A 24173-nucleotide genomic window follows, 5' to 3' on the forward strand; every position below is an offset into this window, starting at 1 on the left:
TGCCGTTCCCTATTTTGACTTGTTCCATATGTTCCCATGTTTGATGAGGTGAACAATTGACTTGAATGTGTTTGTGATGGGAGCCACCGATGGATTGGTATGCACTCACCTTTTTGCAAAAACCTGGTGTCATCACTATTTAATTGTAACTTATTTGGAAAGGGTTTTGCCACCTTTTTTTGATAGTATTTTCAGGAAACAGTCATTGATCAGTGAGAATGTACCATTTGTCGTGTTCAGGCAAGGAAACAATTACTGTTTTTTACTCAGATGTCGGATTGTTAGGCTTGGCATGAATACTGAAGTTAGTTTTTATCTACATTCCTTGTGTTTTTGTTGGTGAATCCAGAAACTGAGAAATAAAAAATGAAATGCCTAAGCTCTGTGAATTTCACCTTCAACAAAGAAGAAGAAACACATCTCGACATAACAGTGTTATCTTTGAAGATCTTTCCTCCCATGTGTGATTGCGTGGCTTCTCATGAATAAAAAAAGAAATATAAAACCAAGAACAAGAAAATATAAAATAGGACAAAATGTTGATAGGCATTTAGAAGTTGATGGACGACAAAGTAGACACAATTTATGGATAACAAAGAAGTTTTCATCCATGAAAAATGAAATGCCTAAGCTCTGTGAATTTCATGTTCAACCATGAAGCCGAAATACTTCTCAGGATAACAATGTTATCATTGGAGATCTTTCCTCCCATAATGCATTTGTACATTAAGTGAAGCAGCCATTACCTATTCCATTAGGCTAAGCTGGAGGAGTATTGATATTGTTGTAATATAAGTGTACGTCCGATCAGAGGTGCCATCAATGTCTCTTGACCTACATCTGAGGCCGTGGGGAACACACTGCCTCACCTTCCGCAACTTGAAATAGACAGCACTCTATTTCACATCACTCTCAAATCACTGACATCAGCAGCCCCGTGAAGATGCGTGATTTTGAAGTGTCGCCTTTTCGTGAATTATTGTAATTTTGTGGGAAATGATGTGATGAATTAGTTTGGTTCTTTGTGGTCTTGTTTTGTTGTTGTTTATATTTGTGTATGATGGTAATAGTTAATTATATGAATCAGGAATCAGTTAGAAATGTGGGTTCATTACGCACAGATGTATACAATGGGCGCAGAAAATATCCAAGATGCTTCCTAGAGGAATAACAATAATATTCATTCTACCAAATTCTTGACAAGAAATATGAAGGTCCTGTAACTAAAGTAATTATCAAATCTTACATAACACCACACTCCTTTCATTACTGTTTAGGACCTTGATTACGTCCTTAGATAAGCATAAATGAAGATAATTTTTATATTTTTATTACAAAATCAGACACTGTGGCACTCATTCTGCCTATAGTAACACTCTGTCCAACCAACTGAGACTGTCCATTTGTTTAAACAAGAACAACAGAAACAAATTATCAGATTAGGAAGTTTTTAATCTCATCTTTCATTTGCATTGCATTCCTATCATTATCATACGTGATATCACATCATAAGTACCGTATTCGACGCAATAAGCGCCCAGAGCTCTCTCAAAATTAGAAATAGGGGGCTCTTATTAGGATAAAATTTTGAAAGTTTATAAATTTCGTGGTTTATACTGACAGCCTGAAATGATACATATGAAAGTCTGTGTGTATTATACACAACAGATATATTTTCCAGAATATAATTGCCCATAATTAAAGGTGCATATAACACACAAGTGCGTATAATACATGAACATATAAGTCTTGTGTACATTGATCAATTGGAAGGGGTGTTAATTGGGATTGTTCACTGGCCAATATATTAGCAAATATCGCTGTTGGCGCTTATTAGAGCGGGGCGCTTATTACGTCGAATACAGTAATTATACACTTATTTGTGTCAACATCTTTCATTTGTAATGCATTTAACCACGTGTTGGTGTGAAGTTGATGAATGTTATTTGCATATTCATATGTGTATTTGGTCGGCACATGGTTCTCGGTAGGAAGTTTGTTTGTTGTTTAACGCCACACTCAGCAATATTCCAGCCATATGAAGGCGGTCTATAAAATAATCGAATCTGGACCAGACAATCCAGTGATTGACATCATGAGCATCGATCCACGCAATTGGGATCGATGACATATATCAACCATGTCAGCGAGACTGACCACCCGATCCCGTTAGTTGCCTTTTGCGACAAGCATAGTCACCTTTTACGGCAAGCATGGGTAGCTGAAGACCTATTCTACCCCAGAATCGTCACGGGTCTCTTGGTAGGAATTGGTAACATCAAGTCGATGGCTTGCAGTATATACAATTTGCTTGTAGATACAAGTAGATATATACATACAAGAAGCACTATATACCGGGTCAGCACAAAGTGGTAGTGGTTGTTGTCTTGGTGCCCAGAGCACCCAGCCTAGCCCTAGCTAGGCTGAGGGTAAGACCTCTGATTTTCATCTCTGGACCATGGCTAATGCAGCCAAGGTCACCTGACATGGATTAAGTCTTTAATATAAACAACAGTAGTTAATCAGTGACATAGTTGCACAGCTTGTTCAGGATGGCTGACAGTCAATGTACAATGGGGATTAACAATTGGGATCAGCATATCATAGGTAATGACCTATACATGTCATGGCCACAGGGAAATTAGCCTTTGGAATTAAATGTTCATTCAGACAATTGTCCCAAATCAGTTGCTGTGACACATTTATCATATTTCATTGAAGACAAAATAACATCATTATCATATACATGATATCACGTCACTAGTACACTTCACGCTGTACATTCAGTCTATATAAAAAAACATCATGAAAGGCATGATGGCCACCAGCCTGAGAAGTTTTAAATATATTCTACTTTCTGTGGGGGGCAGGGGTGGCCCAGTCGTCTAAGGTACGCGATTCGCTTTGCAGAGGTGCGTCCCTTGGGCACGTCAGAAACCTATGATTGTGGGTTCGATTCCCGGTTTGCCCCGATTATCTTTCTAGGTTTGTCAGCACCCTACCCATGCTCGTGGGTTTCACCGAAGTGTTAATCGTCTGAGACCTGCATCACTTCGAGCTTTCCTCCCACATTCAGCTGACACGCCGCGATATAACTGGAATACTATTAAAAGCGCTTTAAAACCAACTCACTCACTCTTCTTTCTGTGGACCTGCATTTTATGAGACAAGATAAGTTGATATTGTTGTTGCTTTAAGTGTTTAAGATGTCGCCTTCTACCTTAGCAATTTCGGCTGACCTGTCCATCTTTTCGACTTATGTGTGTGAGTAGGGTACACATATCTATTGGGAGTTTTCGTATGATCAATTTCTGCTTTCTTTTTGATAGGAGTTCTATTTTCGTATTGACAGGATTTCATTTTGAATTGATAGAATTTCTTTGGCCGCTCTGTTGATATCCATTCGAGGAGTTGACAATCTCTCAGACTGATATGTATTCACATTTCTTTATATACAGGTTTTTATATTTTGTGTTGAAAGGATTAGTCTATGTGGGAAAGGGAAGACAGGTATTCAGTAAGCATTCAGTCATGTGGAACTAATCCCAATAGAACTTGTTATGTGTATTGTAAGCTGTAGACAGAATAAGCTGCAGGCAGACTGAGAGGTGACTGGTTATTGGAGTGCAATGCTCACTGCGATAAATATGGTATGTGGAGTTGACAAGTGTCAGTCTGATCTCTCAGCCATGTCCTAGAGATGTTGATTGGTGGCAGGAACTGGACACGGTCAAGCTGCATGGGGTTGAGATGAGATGCATGTTGATGGATGTGTTGCGAGTGTCAGATACTTCCCCACGTAGACAATTATTACCCCAGAAGACAATTCCCACTTGGACAACCATTACCCCCAGACGACAATCCCCCACTTGGACAATTATTACCCCAGAAGACAATTCCCCATGTGGACATTTATACCCCAGAAGACAATTTCCCATTTGGACAACCATTACCCCAGAAGACAATTCCCCACTTGGACAACCATTACCCCAGAAGACAATTCCCCACTTGGACAATCATTACCCTAGAAGACATCCTTCTGGGATTAGAATAGACATAGATGCCTGGCTCTCCTCCACATTGAATAAATGACAAATCCCTGTCTCACTGCAGTCGTGAAATACGCATGTGTAATAGGATATTTATTCCTCCTGGAGATTCTTTCCAGGAGAAAGAAATAACCTAGGTACAAATTTCTGGTAGAAATGTTTGCCAAGGATATTATTTCCACAGCCGGTATCTTACCCACACTAGATAATTTTCCAAAATGAATATTCTTTCCTCTGGAAACTTTTTGATTCGGAAACATTAATCTTTTACACATACACATGAATTGCAAAATTTGACAAAGGGTGTTATTATAGATTATAACATCTTTATTATACATACACAATTCAGCAGGCGAATGACTGGCCGGGGTAACATGACCTATTATATGCATACAAACAAAGCCAGTTATTTTAGAAATAAATGACCACAGGTAGTTATTTATTTACAATAATGACCACGAGTCTTTTATTTCTTAAATGAGATATCAATATTAAGTACAGCCTCCTTAAGGATATTAGTAAGAAGTATATGCTTTAAAAAATATTTACCTGCATTTAGATAAGGACTTCCTGAATAGATTACAACTGTGGCAAAGTTGGACAACAGGGGGGGTAAAATTATGGTCTTTCCCTCATATTCACACAATTTTCATTGATAATCTGTTGGTTTTTTTTCCGAATACCGATTGTCATATCTCTCCAACTTTTGGATTCGTTTGTTCGACCATTGCATTTATCTACGTTGCCCAGCTACATTTATGGGGAACAACTTACTAGGCCCTTCCCTCTCAAAATAACATTGTCCAAACTACGTCATGAAGTTGCAAGCGCATGTTCGAATCGCCAGAAATGACATCATGACAGAACAATTTTTTACTGTGAAATAAACAACTCTTCGTTCTTCAATGTTCTTTGCGACTTATCGCATATCTATGTTGTATAATTTGATACATATTGCTTCATCTGTATATATATATCTATGTTCCCCTCCTTGTCATTCAGCTGATGATACAGGGCAAGAAGTAGCCCTGAAATGTTGTGTACGTGTAATACAGAAGTTGTTACCATAATATTCCTTGTTATATTTACATCCCACTTCTATATACTCATAAAGACTCTCAGTTGCAAAATAGTTTGAATCCCTAAACAAAGAATTATGATATATGTTTGTATACATTTATGAATGATGAATGTATGCCCTTATATGTTATGTTGCCATGTGTACGTGAAAATGACATAAAATAAAATATCAAACAAAATATACCTGAAACATATGTGATGCTACATTTATAGATTTATATCTCATGTCATGTTTTGAATGGATGTGAGGTTAATCCGCCTGGTAATTTTCTTTAATCCCCCAGTTTAGCAATTAGTCTCCACTGATTAAATGACATGGCTTTCACAGGGGGCTGACTGGATAATCCACCGAGTCTCCCTGCAGTTGTAGTTTAGAATAATTGTTGGCCTGGCGTGAATGGACTGTGCAAGTTTATGCCAATTGTTGTTGTTTTTATGTTGTTATCACAATATGGTTATTTGTTTTAGATTCAGTAATGCATGAAATATCTGTTTCCATAGAAACGTGATGAAAGTTAAATATTTGTAACATATTGTATTTTTGTTTTTTTTAAATATTTCGTTTCAATTCAGCTAGTTTATACAAGTTGGTTTATAATTTGAACCTTTATTATGAATGAATATTTTAGGTCAGGTAATAAAAACATAGTTTGAAAATGTAAGAATTATGGCACAAAATTGATATTTGGAATTTGGGTGAGATCTTCCTACATATCTGATTTTAACCAATGTGACCAAATGAACTAGAACGGAAAGAAACAAATGAATGTACATATCAAATAAGCAATTGACCTTCTATAGTCAATAATGTTTGTGTAAAATTGTTCACTGATTCTGATCCTACTTTCTATAGAAATACCTGGACTGTGTCTAAAAGAATTATCTGCCAGTCTTAACACGCACTTACTCACTCAGTCAAGCATGAACGCTTCTCCTTTCCACTGACTAAACACAAGCTAGGAACTGTGTGCATTAAAATTACAGGTGAAAGAGCCCTATACTCTTCTATATTGTACATCCTTTCACATTCACACTGACACACCTATCAATGAAGGATACAATAGAATCACTCAGGTAAGTACTCTGTACTTTTCTATATTGTAAATTATGCTTTCATCATACACACCGACACACCGACACACCGACACACCAACACACCGACACACCTATGAATGTATAGGCCACATAACATGACCTATCTTTCCGTGGAATGCTGTGAACAACAAAACCATCTCTAATAACAATCCTTCTTTATTCCAGGTGCTTAATCCCGACCTGTCACACCAACTCCCTGCAGAGCGTCCCTCACCTGCTAATCACAATGAATAAGCCATTCATATCAAACACCATCTAGCTCCCTCCCCACTGTTTCTAATAGAAAACTCATTTGGCTGAAAACAATCTTATCCAAGGGAGATAATCCCGTTCAGCCTGCGCTGACGATGACTAGTCAAAGCACACCGGGCTATTTAATAGCAGTGTATGCCTGCATACCAGCCGTTGTACTCACTCTGGTCATAGTGGTTCTGTATGTGTTCTGCTCCAAACGTTACCGGCTCAACTGGTATGAACGTACACTTTTGGAAGAGAGGTGTTCGGACCAGGTGAGTCCACTACTGCGGAGGGACCAAGCAATTTCATTCATGTCTGGGACAGCCAAAGGCAGAGGGATACGGGCAGGGAGTTTAAAAACCGAATGGCTCCTAAACGTCCGCAAGATGGGGAGTAGTCCCAGTTCGCCAACTGCCGATGCCAGTGAAAAGTTTTGGGTACCACCGACAGTGATTGAACGGAAACGTGCTCAGAGTCTGGTTCCTTCTCTTTCCCGGAACGATAGTGATGAAGGTAGGTGATTTTGTTTGTATTGTAATTAATATATTGATAATTAATTTTACTAGAAATTACCAGGTGTTCCCTGAATGCATTTTTCTCTGTTCCAGTGGGTTCTTACAGAGATTGTCCCCTTTTGATATTTTTTTTTCAGAATATTTTGTTAATGATGCATTTTCAAAGATTACATTGGATGCCCTTGATGGCAGTCTGAGGAAATCAATGATTGATCTTTGAAGCAACTGATGTTAGCTGAATTTCTGTAGATATTATGTTGCCAATTAATTGAATCAAAATTCAGACTTTACACTTCAATATGAAAGTATTGCTGATTTTCATCAATAGAATGTTACTCTAGTGTAATTACTTCTGTAGTAAAACTTATTTATTTACTTCATATGAAGTCTTTATTATTTTTATAAAAAGGCTATTCACTGGGAATGATTAATCAAGGCATTTTCACTGTGAAAGTGTTAATCAAGGCATTTTCACTGTGAAAGTGTTAATCAAGGCATTTTCACTGTGCATATTTTAATCAAGGCGGTTTCACTGGCAATGTGTTTATCAGGGTGATTTCACTGTGAATGTTTAATCAGGGCGGTTTCACTGGGAATATTTAATCAGGGCAGTTTTACTGGGAATGTTTAATCAAGGCAGTTTTACTGGGAATATTTAATCAGGGCGGTTTTACTGGGAATGTTTAATCAGGGCGGTTTCACTGGGAATGTTGAATCAGGGTCGGTTTTACTGAGAATGTTTAATCAGGGCAGTTTCTCTGTGAATGTTTAATCAGGGCAGTTTCTCTGTGAATGTTGAATCAGGGCAGTTTCTCTGTGAATGTTTAATCAGGGCAGTTTCTCTGTGAATGTTGAATCAGGGTCGGTTTTACTGAGAATGTTGAATCAGGGCAGTTTCTCTGTGAATGTTTAATCAGGGCAGTTTCTCTGTGAATGTTTAATCAGGGCGGTTTCTCTGTGAATGTTTAATCAGGGCGGTTTCACTGGGAATGTTGAATCAGGGTCGGTTTTACTGAGAATGTTTAATCAGGGCAGTTTCTCTGTGAATGTTTAATCGGGGCAGTTTCTCTGTGAATGTTTAATCAGGGCAGTTTCTCTGAGAATGTTTAATCAGGGCAGTTTCTCTGTGAATGTGTTAATCAGGGAAGTTTTTACTTGGAATCAGGGTGACTTTGTGAGAGTAAATATGTTCCCCCTGAACATACCAGGAGTATTAGTTCCTGTCGAACAATATACCTGGGATGAGGATTGTATTTCCTTCCCTCAGTCAATTTCTACATATGAAGTGTCATTCCTCCAGAATATTTATACCAAGGACTGATTCATCGCTCACAATATCACTTGGATTGTGTTGAGCAGGGCAGTTTCACTGTGAATGTTTTAATCAAGGCAGTTTCACTGTGAATGTTTTAATCAAGGCAGTTTCACTGTGAATGTTTTAATCAAGGCAGTTTCACTGTGAATGTTTTAATCAAGGTGTTCCACTGGGATTGTGTTGAGCAGGGCAGTTTCACTGTGAATGTTTTAATCAAGGCAGTTTCACTGTGAATGTTTTAATCAAGGCAGTTTCACTGTGAATGTTTTAATCAAGGCAGTTTCACTGTGAATGTTTTAATCAAGGCATTCCACTGGGATTATGTTAAGAAAGGTGGTTTCACTGGGACTGGTACTGTTCGGATTAAGGGGTTGTACTCTTATACAAGGTAGAAAAGTGAAAGGGACCCAACCTGTATCCAGTTCCTGTTAATCAATCACTCTTGTTTTTTCCACTGTTGCAAGCCTGATATCAAATGTGATAGGTTATTGATGAAAGTTTGTTACATTTTATGACAATTTTACTGGTCCCTCTTGCTGTGCATAGTCATACTTCATAGGTGCATATAAACAGATGCTTCCTCCAACCGTGGTTGTTATGAACACATGTAATTTAATTATTGGCTGGCTCAGGGATCATCAAAAGGGTTTCGTCACTGAACAAATATAATTATTTCTGGTAGACAATGCCTTCTAAATGAGATATTTATGAGTTTCGACCTCGGTGTTTCTATTGTTTAATTCTACATATGGATTAAAACATTCTTTGAATGCTGTTGTTAACGAATCCTTCCTTTTCATTGTACTCCCGTTTAAGTGCTTGTTTATTGATTGTGATTGGTAAATGGAGAGAGGTATTATTAAGTATGATGTGTGGGATGTTTCAAGGATCAGTGTGTAGACAGGATTATAAAATATGACACCATTGTCTCATTTTGAATGTAATTGACAAGAACGAATTAGCCTGTTGTCTTGCTATGTGTGTCTAGAATCTATGTTACACTTTACACAAATAATCCTGAAATTGACGAGAATCAGCACCTGTCTGGTATACCTACTTCCTGAAATTAACAACATCCATGATCTACTTGTGAAACCTGATGTCTGAAATTGACGAGAATAGGCACCTACCTGACGTACCTGATGTCTGAAATTGATGAGAATCAGAATCTACCTGATATACCTGGTACCTGATTAACAAGTCCCACATGGAAGGCTGTTAAACAGGCATTAGCTTTGTTTCCCTTGCAAATTTCATTTGGATTTACACTTTGATTGACAGGCGTAGCAGTGAAATTAACACTGATTGATTTCCCAGCATATGCTCTCTTTCAATGTATTCAGCTACCACAATTCTACAAACACATGTTCTGTATTCGTGACAGAAATAGGGTTTCACGTTTTTGATGGCTTCAAATCAATATTTTACTCATAAATATGTTAAATGTTATGTAAGAAGTTTGGAAATCTTTTATTCATTCTTATGAATATATCCAAGAGCTGACATTGTGGTAATATGGTTGTAACACAATTTAGTGATTTTAACTCTTTAAAGTTTGGTAATTTAAAAAAAAATTCAAGTGAGAAAAATATGTTATTTTGTGTCACTTTTGACAAAAAGGATGATATTATTACAGTGTGTTGACATTGTATAATAACATGTATAAGCACTCATCCAAAAGGTTTATGAAACAAAGTCAAACATGAGTGTAATAGTGAAGTGAGTGAGTTGGGTTTAACGCCCGCTTAAACAGTATTCCAGTTATATCGCGGCGTGTCAGCTTAATGTGGGAAGAAAGCCCGAAGTGATGCAGGTCTGAGATGTTTACCACTTCGGTGAAACCCACGAGCACGGTTATGGGACGCAACTCTGCACAGTGAATTGCAGGGCCTTAGATGACTAGGCAACCCATGCCCCACCCACCACCACCCCAACCCGTAATAGTGAAGACATTTTTATTAAATACATATGTAATGTTAAAATAAACAATACAAGTAAAGATACAGAAGAGGGGTGCACATAAAGTGAAAAAAAATCAGCAATGAATGTGTAGCAGGGTGTGGAGTCATCCAACAGATGTAACCTTACCTCTTTCATCATGTGGACAAGGCATTTGAGAAGATCTGTGGTTCGAATCCCAACACGGGACTAGGAAATTTTATGGTCGCTACATTGGCGCCCAAAGTAGGGCTGAAGACGTTCATATTAAATTTGAGCAAAATAAGTCTCAGTACTTTACTATGCGGCCTTCTGTTGATGGGGGAGTATTAACAGGGCATGGAGCCATCCCACAGATGATGTCCGACCTCGGATCAGAAGGTCCGTCGTTTGAATCACATCACTGGACTCGTAACTTTTATGGCCACTACATATATAGAAATAATTAGGGAAGCAACTTCTACCCCAAAATAGTCAATTAACATGGAAAACTATATTATCACAGTAGTAAATTTATAATGGATCGTAATGATGCACTCTTACTTACCTATTAAATATGTCATATGCGAAATGTATCTTGTTCATTGTTCAACTTTTATGACATATCAATAAGGATTGATCACTGTTGATTTTCTTTGCTTTCGGTAAACAAAGTACTTGTCAATAGTGACTCAAGGGCAGGCAACTCTATTTTATTGCGGTATGGCTATTTAATGGTATGATACGTGTGGAATATGTTCTTTACATCACTTCCTGTTTGCGATTATGCATAATCAGTATGCATACGACCTAGATTGGGTCAAGGGACTTAGTTTGTCAAAACAAACGGGTTCTTTTCTAATCAATTTCGAATGTAGGTAGGGGTTAGTCCTCTTCATAAACATTCCAGAAACTATCATAAAAAGTTAATGTGTTACTCACGAGGAGCAGTGACATAGCACAACGAGTCCTGTTTCGATGAAGCATCCTGCTTAGATTTTCATAAGCAAACAGACGACCGGGGTGGTGGATTTCGAGATATACGGATACTGCAACAAAGAGCCTGAGATAATATAGTCGTACTATTATTGTCATAAATTTGGAAAAATGTCACGAAATTATTTATTATGTGTTATTTATGCGTCAACATGATTAGTACACTTCAAAAAGGGGGATGCAGCACAGATTATTTGTCTCGAGTGTATGAATGGTGTTAATCCTAATCTTTGGTGAGGGACTTACAGCGTTCATTGACAAGGGATGAACAATCCATAATTCCCAGTTCCGAGTAGGCTATCTACATGTCACTCATGGACATTTTAAGAGAGATAATGAAAATAATGCATATGAAGGCAGTCTTAGTTTCAGATGAAGTAATGGAATCAATTTGTGGCATTATGAACAATGGATGATATCATATTGTCGGTGGTCAGACGATATATATGCACAGCTGGATTATTGTATTTTTAAACAGTCCTTTCTATGGGTGGCCATTCCGTAAAAAATACCAAGTTGAAATAAAGGACAAAAGTACTCAATAATAGTCAAATGTTACGAATAAAGTATTAAATGTGACTAATAAAGGTCAAAATACAAAACAAACAGACGCCAGTTAAAAAATACAAAGATGAAATAAAGGTCAAAAGTATGCAATATAATAGTTTGATGTTACGAAAAGATGTCACATGAAAAGAAAGAACAATGTTACCAAAGAACATCAGTGTGAATGAAAGGACACTAATGACTTTTATGACGGAGTGGCCACCATTACCTTTCTTTCCTATTTTTGATTGTAGAGGTGGGTTCATTCAAAATATTGTCAGCAGAAAAATATAAGTGCATTAGAAAAATATCTTTATTTTAATGGTGCTTTTAGGAACAGTGATTTGATCCTCAACCAAACAAAAGAAACATTGTGCCCTCTCTAATTGACCATTAATTGTCACCTAGAAGGAATGGAATTTTGTTTGTTGTCGTCTTCTTTATTCACTGTGATAGATTAACGAATACAGGTTGAAATGAACAACATTCAGCTGTGGGTACATGCTGTTGTTGGCACAACATTGTGTTGTTAAGTTGTCATGTTTTCACAATCATTCCCAATTATCACGTCTCCCTGCAGTGTAAATATGACAATGCAGCCTTATTGAAAGCTTGTGTAACTCTGGGAGTGATGAATTGTGTTGACAAGACAAGATCACAGCAGGGTGTAGATTTCCAACATTGATTATCAAGATCTTGCTATGGAGAAACGTGTCACATCAGCACTCATCAATACTCAGCTGACAACGATACTGCATTAATTTGGATTGCCAAAACATTACATGAAAAACATATAAAGGTTAGAGAGATCCATATGATAGATACAAAGAAGTTTTAAAACTTTATAACTGTATGAGTGATCACTGCTGTTTCACATGTCATCATACTTCATGCAAGAGTGTCTGAAGTGTGTTTATATTTACTAGCTTGGACGGGCAGCTCGGGTACCCGGGTCGGGTGTGTACTGAGAAGGACCCGGGTACCCACATGACTACCCGGACCCGTGGTTAGTCACGTGATATATTGTTTCATGACAAAAAAATCACTGTATGACTACATGGTTACACGACAATTTTAAGTCTCTGATGTTCGCATTTCTTCATGACTATGAACACATTCCTTCTGACTTATGTGTGTTTGAACAAAGCTAAAACTTCAGTAAACTTCAGTGTATGCATGACCACATCATTTTATACGTGTATCTAAATACATTCTGTCAGGGCTACTGTCAAAATATTCCCAATCGGACATTTTGTACCTATCTCTTGACACCAACAGCGGGTACCCGGGCAGGGTTGGGTAATAGGGATGTGTGTACCCGGGTAGTAAATTTGGACTCATCTCAGCCCTAATATATACTAGGCCAGGCAAATATAATTCCCTGTTTATGAGTCTTTACTTAGGAGTACTGCAATATGCAACAAACACATACCTTTTTGACGCAATAAGCGGCCTGGGTGCTCTCAAAATTAGAAATAGGGGGCTCTTATTAGAATATTATTTTGGTGAAAAAAAACAGAGTTGAAAGATAAATTTCATGGTTTATGCTGACCGACTGAAATGTTTATATACAACAGATATATTTTTCCAGAATTTAATTGCCCATAATTAAGGGTGCATATAACACATGAGTGTGTATTATGGGCGAATAAATAAGTCTTTTGTACATTGATCAATCAGAAGGGGTGCTAATTGGGATTGTTCACTAGCCATTATATTAGCAAATATCGCCGTGGGCGCTTATTACGTTGAATACGGTACTTTTTTATGCAAATTGTGGGAGTGGTGGGTGATGCTGGTAGGGCAGGACATACTAACCCTTTTTGCGAACACCTGGTGTCATCTCTGATTTTCAGTGATCTATTCATAAAATTTTCACCCCTATTTTGCCTTTTATGCCCAATCTTTTTTATCTGACAATCAAGACTGAATATTCTCGGGCATTGATGTTTTGATAGTTATGTATCCACCTTCCACTTGTATCATCTCCTAAACCCCTAAACTAAAAATAATAATAATAATGTTATGTAACCATTAAAAATCATTTCTAATAAACTTTAAAAAGTTTACTGTTACTTTGTCTGTCACTTGTATTTCAAAGATTACTGTTAATTTTATCTCAAAGTTTTGTCACTTTATCTCAAAGTTTACTGTCACTTTTATCTCAAAGTTTACTGTCACTTCATCTCAACGTTTACTGTCACTTCATCTCAAAGATTACTGTCACTTTTATCTCAAAGTTTACTGATAGTTTTATCTCAAAGTTTACTGTCACTTCATCTCAAAGATTACTGTCACTTTTATCTCAAAGTTTACTCATAGTTTTATCTCAAAGTTTACTGTCACTTCATCTCAAAGATTACTGTCACTTTTATCTCAAAGTTTACTGTTAGTTTTATCTCAAAGTTTACTGTCACTTCATCTCAAAGATTACTGTCACTTTTATCTCAAAGTTTACTCATAGTTTTATCTCAAAGTTTACTGTTAGTTTTATCTCAAAGTTTACTGTCACTTCATCTCAAGGTTTACTGTCACTTCATCTCAAAGTTTACTGATAGTTTTATCTCAAAGTTTACTGTTAGTTTTATCTCAAAGTTCACTATTAGTTTTATCTCAAAGTTTACTGTCACTTCATCTCAAAGTTTACTGATAGTTTCATCTCAAAGTTTACTGTTAGTTTTATCTCAAAGTTCACTATTAGTTTTATCTCAAAGTTTACTGACAGTTTTATCTCAAAGTTTACTATCACTTCATCTCAAAGATTACTGTCACTTTTATCTCAAAGTTTACTGTCACTTTTATCTCAAAGTTAACTGTCACTTTTATCTCAAAGTTTACTGTTTCTTCATTTCAAAGATTACTGTCACTTTTATCTCAAAGTTTACTGTCACTTCATCTCAAATATTACTGTCACTTTTATCTCAAAGTTTACTGATAGTTTTATCTCAAAGTTCACTATTAGTTTTATCTCAAAGTTTACTGTTAGTTCTATCTCAAAGTTTACTGATAGTTTTATCTCAAAGTTTACTGTTAGTTTTATCTCAAAGTTTACTGATAGTTTTATCTCAAAGTTTACTGTTAGTTTTATCTCAAAGTTTACTATCACTTCATCTTTAAGATTACTGTCACTTCATTTCAAAGTTTACTGTTAGTTTTATCTTAAAGTTTACTGTCACTTTATCTCAAAGATTACTGTCACTTTTATCTCAAAGTTTACTGACAGTTTTATCTCAAAGTTCACTATTAGTTTTATCTCAAAGTTTACTGTTTGTTTTATCTTAAAGTTTACTGTCACTTCATCTCAAAGATTACTGTCACTTTTATCTCAAAGTTTACTGTTAGTTTTATCTCAAAGTTTACTGTCACTTTATCTCAAAGATTACTGTCACTTTTATCTCAAAGTTTACTCATAGTTTTATCTCAAAGATTACTGTCACTTTTATCTCAAAGATTACTGTCACTTCATCTCAAAGTTTACTGTCACTTCATCTCAAAGTTTACTGTCACTTCATCTCAAAGATTACTGTCACTTTTATCTCAAAGTTTACTGTTAGTTTTATCTCAAAGTTTACTGTCACTTCATCTCAAAGATTACTGTCACTTTTATCTCAAAGTTTGCTCATAGTTTTATCTGAAAGTTTACTATCACTTCATCTCAAGTATTACTGTCACTTTTATCTCAAAGTTTACTGTTAGTTTTATCTCAAAGTTCACTATTAGTTTTATCTCAAAGATTACTGTCACTTTTATCTCAAAGTTTACTGATAGTTTTATCTCAAACTTTACTGTTAGTTTTATCTCAAAGTTTACTGTCACTTTTATCTCAAAGTTTACTGATAGTTTTATCTCAAAGTTTACTGTCACTTCATCTCAAAGATTACTGTTTCTTTTATCTCAAAGTTTACTGACAGTTTTATCTCAAAGTTCACTATTAGTTTTATCTCAAAGATTACTGTCACTTGTATCTCAAAGTTTACTAACAGTTTCATCTCAAAGTTTACTGATAGTTTTATCTCAAAGTTCACTATTAGTTTTATCTCAAAGTTTACTGTTTCTTTTTTCGCAAAGTTTACTGTCACTTTTATCTCAAACTTTACTGTTAGTTTTATCTCAAAGTTTACTGTCACTTCATCTCAAAGATTACTGGGGGTCACGGGTGGCCCAGTCGTCTAAGGCGCCGCAATTCGCTGTGCAGAGTTGCGTCCCTTGGGCACGCCAGAAACCTATGATTGTGGGTTTGAATCCCTGTTCGCCCCGATATGTTTCTAGGTTTGTCAGCACCATGCCCTAGCACGTGGGTTTCACCGAGTGGTAAACGTCTGAGACCTGCATCACTTCGGGCTTTCCTCCCACATTAAGCTGACACGCCACGACATAACTGGAATACTGTTAAAAGCGGCGTTAAACCAAACTCACTCACTCACTCAAAGATTACTGTCACTTTTATCTCAAACTTTACTGTTAGTTTTATCTCAAAGTATACTGTTAGTTTTATCTCAAAGTTCACTATTAGTTTTATCTCAAAGTTTACTGTTTCTTTTTTCGCAAAGTGTTCTGTCGCTTTTTTCTCAAACTTTACTGTTTCTTTTTTCTCAAAGTTTACTGTCACTTTTAGCTCAAAGTCTACTGTTATCTCCTTACCCCAGACTCTCCTGTGGCTAAAGTGCCAGACTATTCCACACTGACCATTTTTTTAGATAAAATATCCATACCTATCACGTGAGGAAAAAAACAAAAAAACAAATATAGATTGACAAAAGATTTTGTTTTAACGTAAACTCCACCAAGTGTCACACTTAATTATTAAAGATATCTACAAGGAGCTGCCTGGCTGGACACTTAGGCAGTGTGGTGGCTTGGGAAATAAGATAGTCAGTCATAAGATGTCTGTGTCTGAAGTAATTCTGTTTGCATGTTTTGTGAGTGGCTCAATTAGGTTCCTGGTTGGTTCACTGCATCTGTGATGACATGGTGATTTTTTATCTTGTCCTTTTGATTTTCTGCTGCTGAGTCTTATCTGATGGACTCTGTGGTCTGTATGTGGACTGTCCTCTGTAATATAACAAGTCTAGCTTTGTAGAACATGTTGAGGGGTAGAAGTTAAACCCAAGCATTTCAGTAGAATGTGACAACATGGCAAGCATGTGGGTTTCTTGGTAAGAATGTGACAACATTGCAAGCATGTGGGTTTCTTGGTCAGAATGTGACAACATGGCAAGCATGTGGGTTTCTTGGACAGAATGTGACAACATTGCAAGCATGTGGGTTTCTTGGACAGAATGTGACAACATTGCAAGCATGTGGGATCTTTGGTCAGAATGTGACAACATTGCAAACATGTGGGTTTCTTGGTCAGAATGTGACAACATTGCAAGCATGTGTGTTTCTTGGACAGAATGTGACAACATTGCAAGCATGTGGGTTTCTTGGTCAGAATGTGACAACATTGCAAGCATGTGGGTTTCTTGGACAGAATGTGACAACATTGCAAGCATGTAGGTTTCTTGGTAAGAACGTGACAACATGGCAAGCATGTGGGTTTCTTGGACGGAATGTGACAACATTGCAAGCATGTGGGTTTCTTGGTAAGAATGTGACAACATTGCAAGCATGTAGGTTTCTTGGTCAGAATGTGACAACATTGCAAGCATGTGGGTTTCTTGGTAAGAATGTGACAACATTGCAAGCATTTGGGTTTCTTGGTAAGAATGTGACAACATTACAAGCATGTAGGTTTCTTGGACAGAATGTGACAACATTGCAAGCATGTGGGTTTCTTGGTAAGAATGTGACAACATTGCAAGCATGTGGGTTTCTTGGACAGAATGTGACAACATGGCAAGCATGTGGGTTTCTTGGACAGAATGTGACAACATTGCAAGCATGTGGGTTTCTTGGACAGAATGTGACAACATTGCAAGCATGTGGGTTTCTTGGACAGAATGTGACAACATTGCAAGCATGTAGGTTTCTTGGTAAGAACGTGACAACATTGCAAGCATGTGGGTTTCTTGGACAGAATGTGACAACATTGCAAGCATGTGGGTTTCTTGGTAAGAATGTGACAACATTGCAAGCATGTGGGTTTCTTGGTAAGAATGTGACAACATTGCAAGCATGTGGGTTTCTTGGTAAGAATGTGACAACATTGCAAGCATGTAGGTTTCTTGGACAGAATGTGACAACATTGCAAGCATGTGGGTTTCTTGGTAAGAATGTGACAACATTGCAAGCATGTGGGTTTCTTGGACAGAATGTGACAACATGGCAAGCATGTGGGTTTCTTGGACAGAATGTGACAACATTGCAAGCATGTGTGTTTCTTGGACAGAATGTGACAACATTGCAAGCATGTGGGTTTCTTGGACAGAATGTGACAACATGGCAACACTATTAGAACGCCATCCTGATGTTGAGCAAGTAAATCTATAAAGGGTTACGGTACAGGTACTTATGAAATTATCACAATAGTATTGCACTATCACTCCGTTATTTACTTTCAATTAGCTTTCAGTATTCACTTTTGTTGATGTGATCATTTTTGAAGCTAGAAATGTCAATACATACTGTAGATGTAGTTGACGCAGAGGATGTCAATATAAGAAAAACTTGATATGGATTTATTGCCCTGCTTAATGCCGCTATTCAAACTGTCAAATCTGCATTTTTCAGATTAAAATTCATTTCAATGTGGTTATTACTGATGTGATGGCTATTAATTACAATTTTGCAAGATACAATACTAAAACACAATGTTAAATTAGCTCTGAAATTAATACCTATTTTGAACGAAACAACAAAATTTCCCAATTTGCCTGTTTATTTACATGCATGAATAAACCTAATGAGCCTTTTAACACAAATTTTCAACATCCGGTACCCATCGTGGCATCATCAGAGCAGTGTACAAACCACACATTATGGAAAAAAGGCTTAGTGATACTTCAGTAGATAATGATGTCAAATCATTGTATTTTTATTGCTTCTATTAATATTCAATTCATTTTTCACATAGAAAATATGAAGGTTAATGCATGTATGTATATATCAAATAGATAATTGGGAAGCAGATCAGGGAGTGTCTCAAGGTCAGGGAGTGTCTCAAGGTCAGGGAGTCTCTCAAGGCAACAGGTGGCGAAGTAGCAGGCTATATTTGCAATACTTATGGGATTTTCAATCGTTGAATGTTATTTATAGCATTACAACACAGTAGTGGGAACTAATCCTTTTCAAAAGAGAAAGAAGAACATTTGTTGACGTCACGTGGATACAGCAGGCGTCTCTGTAACAATTGAACTATTGATGTATTGTGATCGGCCATGGCCCAATAGCTGCATACATTAATAATTAGTTCAGATATCCATAAGTAACATCAAGCTGCACCAGATTGTCCATGTATGAGAGTGAGAGATAGACAACCGTGGGAGGTCGTTCAGGTTCCAAGTGATGTCACACGAGTAGGAGCAATCCTCAGAATATATACGTGAAGTATTAGGTATTCACCATCACAGCTCGTCCTATGCTGTATTTTCACTACACATGGGAGAGCAGTCTTTTGCTATTATTTATAGGACTATTTAACAAAGTCATCAAGAACAAATACACCATACATTGTTTGTGACTGTCATAACTGCTTCATCATTTTGGGTAAAAAACAAATATCCACACTTGACCCAAGCAAAACGTGAAAACACTGTTTAATTGTATCGCACAATTCCATAAACAATCTGCTGAATTAACAGTGAGTGAGTATGGTTTTATGCCACTTTTAGCAATATTTGTGCACTATCACAGCAGGGACACCATAAATGGGCTTCACCCATGTTGTGAATCGAACCCGGGGATTCGGAGAACATGGCAACACTATTAGACTACCATCATGCTGTTGAATAAGTAAATTCATGATGAAGGGTAGTACAGGTACTTGTGATATTATCACAATACTATTACACTATATATGTACTAATATCACAATGGTCTCGAAGTAATGTTTTAGCTCTTGCATGTTATCACAGTTGTAGTAAAGAACAAAGTGCTCTTGAAAGTCCCCCATGTACGTCACAGCATGGGTATAACTGTTTCAGGAGTGGAGGGTAGCCTTGTGGTTAAAGCATTTGGTCATCAGGATCAAGTTTGATTCCAAGCATTTGTACATTGCTAAAAGCAGCCTTAAACCACACTCACACTCTATATCACTCCCATTCAAATCAGATCTTTTACTCCGATATAATATCTCTCTGCATAAAAGAATGAGGACACCTCCTTAGAAGGTCATCAGTGAACTTTGATCCCCCAATTTAAATGAAGGCTGCATGGCATTCGTAACCAACTCGTGTTATTCCGTGGCAAGCCGAAAAGTTACTTGTGCCCCTCTCTGGGTCTTTTTTGCGACTGGGTTCCATCTAAGCGAAACAGGCATAGTTGAAAGAATTGTCAACTCGTTGCCTAATGATTCACGTATATTGCCGCCATGTCATATATATTCTAGATGCTTTTTAAACACATCAGGACTTAGAGTATTTATACAGTATGATTGAACACATTTAACTGTATCTAGGGTATATTTTTAGATGCAAGACGTGTGAAATATTTTCTTATTTCTGAGGGATTCTTTGACCGAAGTACTTGAAGTCATTCGCACATTCTGATTGGTTAGTAGTATTTTTGCACATAACATTCATCAATAGGGGGACGAGTCTTCTTTCAGGTTATGGAAAGAGGCAAATGGTGGCAAATGGTGATGCATGATTCTTGCTCAGATGTGAGGTTTCTAAAATGATTTGGGTTCATTTCTTTTCCACCTCAATTAGCAAAATACAAAAAATGAAACGGGGCACAAAGTTCTTATTTTAGTGGAATTATTGACACGTTTCTCTGTATATTTTGCTTGGGAAATACAAAAGTTGGACCCTCGTTTTGTTAGACACACTGTGTTGTAGTAATCTCTATTGATCACACTATTTTGTATAACAGATGGGTTATCTCCTCGGCCCAGATGGGTGGGACATCTCATTATGAGGATAACATGACTATAGCATCCGTACCGCAGGTGTGATGGCTAGTCATTACACTACATCATTAGTGGATATCACTTGATAGGAACACATTCACAATGCATAGAGATTCTCTAGGTCTGTGGAGTCTCATGTTCTACTTCCTGTTTTTCCAATTTATTATCAGTATTGTATGTTTATATAGAGAATCTCACCCAAGTGTCTTTTGATATCAAATATATCAACACGAGTTGATACGAGTGCTAAAATTCTGAGGCTTGCCGAGGATTTTTGCCACTTTTATCAATGAGTGTTGATATATTTGATATCAAAAGACACTCGGGTGAGATTTTATTTATCATGCAACATCATTCTTCCAACCTTTTCAATTTGTAGACAGTAATTAGCAGTGTCTAAGTGTAAAAAGTACTGCTAATAGCTTCAGTAGCAGAGCCATTAGTGATGTCACTTGATTGTGATGTCATGGTGACCGGTGACATCACAATGGTCTGCAAAGCATTGTGATGTAATTTCATTGCAGCGATGTTTACAGTGTAGATATCGCTTGATCTCATCCAAGCATATCTCCTGTGGGAGCCAGTTTTGGATGATAAAGTATACTGGCAGGGACAAGTGTCATGGATTTGTTGTGTCACTATAGTGGAGCTCTGATCTGGGTGTCCCAAATCATTATGACAGAACATTAATACATAGCTTTATCATTGAACATTATTACAGGGCTTTATCATTGAACATTATTACAGAGCTTTATCATTTAACATTATTACAGAGCTTTATCATTGAGCATTATTAAAGTTATATTATTGTGTATTATTACAGGGCTTTGCCATTGAACATTATTACAGAGCTTTATCATTGAACATTATTACAGGGCTTTGTCATTGAACATTATTACAGGGCTTTATCACTGAGCATTATTAAAGTTTTATTTTTGAGCATTATTACAGAGCTTTATCATTAAACATTATGACAGAGCTTTATCATTGACTATTATTACAGACCTTTATCATTGAACATCATTACATAACTTTATTGGGGGCGCGGGCGGCCCAGTCGTCTAAGGCGCCGCGATTCGCTGTGCAGAGTTGCGTCCCTTGGGCACGCCAGAAACTTATGATTGTGGGTTCGAATCCCGGTTCGCCCCAATTATGTTTCTAGGTTTGTCAGCACCATACCTGTGTTCGTGGGTTTCACCGAAGTGGTAAACGTCTGAGACCTGCATCACTTTGGGCTTTCCTCCCACATTAAGCTGACACACCGTCATATAACTGGAATACTGTTAAGGGCGGCGTAAAACCCAACTCACTCACTCACTCACATAACTTTATTACAGAGATTCATCACTGAGCATTATTACAGAACTTTACCACTTTAGCATTATTTCAGAACTTTACTACATTATTCATTGCGCTTTATCAAGGAACATGTCACTGAAATTTATCATTGAGCATTATTACAAAAGCATATTATAGAGCTCTATCATTGAGCACTGTGACAGAACATTTTTGCAGAGCATTTTACAGATATATGTGGTGCATGTGTATGTACAACAGAGAATTATTACACAGCATTATTTTTACACATTGTGCTAATTAGAACATCAAGTCCCTGTAAAGTTCTGGGTAAGAATAGGTTGTCAGCCACCCATGCTTGTCGTATTAGAGGTGACTAACAAGATCAGGTGATCAGGCTCGTTGACTTGGTTGATGCGTGTCATTGTATCCCAGTTGCATGGGTCAATGTGCATGATGTCATTCACTGGATTGTCTTGTTGAGACTCAATTATTAACAGACCGCTATCATACTGCCGGAATATTGCTATGTGTGGTGTTAAACAAACAAACAAACATGAAGCCATCATCATTAACATGAAGCCTCAAATTGGAACTGGAACGGTGACCATCAAGCACTGTCCTTCTGTAAGCTGACACGTTGTGATATCACAGAAATGCTGTCCAAGACAATATCAAACCCAATTCCCCAACTTGTGTGATTGGTTTTTTTCGTAACACAGAGGTGTGCTACCACTGCAAAATTAACAAACATTACAGAAAAGCCTTTTATCATGCAAAACTGCTTCCACAGGAGATATCTCTTGGGCGAGATCAAGCACTGTTCAAACAAAATTGCATCACAAAGCATTGCAGGTCATAGTGATATCAAGGGTTACCATGACTTGTATTGAAAAATAAAACGTGGCATTTATAGCAAATGAAAGAAGTGCAATTTTAGTATCTTATTGTGGTGAGTTGACTCCCATTCGAGGCCCTGACTTGAATACTGTGTTCCCTTGCTATTTATTTCTTCAATATAGCGCTAACACGGTTATAGCACGCACAAAAGCATTTACTTACAATTTTTATAACTCAATTTTTCCAATGACACAATGTTTTCCCCATGTCATACATATGTATCATGACATGTGAAGATCCGGGGTAGAACAGGTCTTCAGCAACCCATGCTTGCCGTAAAAGGCGACTATGTTTGTCGTAAAAGGCGACTAACGGGATCGGGTGGTCAGGCTCGCTGACTTGGTTGATGCATGTCATCGTATCCCAATTGCGTGGATCGACGCTCATGATGTCAAACACTGGATTGTCTGGTACAGACCCGATTATTTATAGACCGCCGTCATACAGCTGGAATATTGATGAGTGCGGCGTTAAACAACAAACAAACATATGCGTCACAACCATATGTGAATGCAACTGTAGACATATACTACTCAAAAGAAGATTCTTTCATATTACTATAGTTAGTCTGTCATGGCATCCATGTCTGGCGTCCTTTGTAAACTTTTGAGCGGTGTATGGAACATGAACTTGTTGGTTTTACATGAACTCTTACCCAGCCCTGTAGCAAGGGTGGTACAGTTGTCTAAGTTTATCCCTTAGGCATGCCAAAAACCAGATTGTTGGTTTGAATCCTATATGTGCCCTGATTATGTTTCTAGGTTTGTCTGTACCATGCTGGTGGTAATCCAGGTAAACATCTAGAACCTGCATCACTTAGGGCTACACTCACAGACATGCCGTGATATATTGTATTCGACGTAATAAGCGCCCTCCTCTAATAAGCGCCCACGGCGATATTTGCTAATATTTTGGCTAGTGAGCAATCCCAATTAGCACCCCTTCCGATTGATCAATGTACACAAGACTTATTTATTCGCATAAAATACGCACTTGAGGGTTATATGCACCCTTAATTAAGGGCAATTAAATTCTGGAAAAATATATTTGTCGTATATAAACATTTCAGGCTGTCAGCATAAACCACAATATTTATCTTTCAACTCTGTTTTTTTCACCAAAATAATATTCTAATAAGAGCCCCCTGTTTCTAATTTTGAGAGCGCCTGCGCGCTTATTACGTCGAATAAGGTAACTGAAATACTTCTCAAAGTGGC

At 37.3% G+C, this 24173-nt stretch overlaps 1 protein-coding gene across 3 annotated transcripts in view; it reads left to right on the top strand.

Annotated features, from left to right (window-relative positions):
- Positions 1-24173, top strand: part of LOC124139292 (synaptotagmin-5-like) — a 103042-nt gene that overhangs the window by 5756 nt on the left and 73113 nt on the right. For 2 of the 3 annotated variants that reach the window (XR_006861755.2, XM_046506253.2), the window contains exon 2: positions 6390-6974. Coding sequence is in view for 2 of the 3 variants with exons in the window: in XM_046506253.2 (XP_046362209.1) it covers positions 6572-6974 (403 nt within the window). In the remaining variant the exon portion in view is untranslated. Of the gene's footprint in view, positions 1-6087; positions 6204-6389; positions 6975-24173 lie in introns of those variants that run through there. The other variant, XM_046506254.2, reaches the window with a different exon arrangement.

This window comes from Haliotis rufescens, unplaced genomic scaffold, assembly GCF_023055435.1.
Source record: "Haliotis rufescens isolate VD_foot unplaced genomic scaffold, xgHalRufe1.0.p SCAF_8, whole genome shotgun sequence".
Lineage (NCBI taxonomy): Eukaryota > Metazoa > Mollusca > Gastropoda > Lepetellida > Haliotidae > Haliotis > Haliotis rufescens.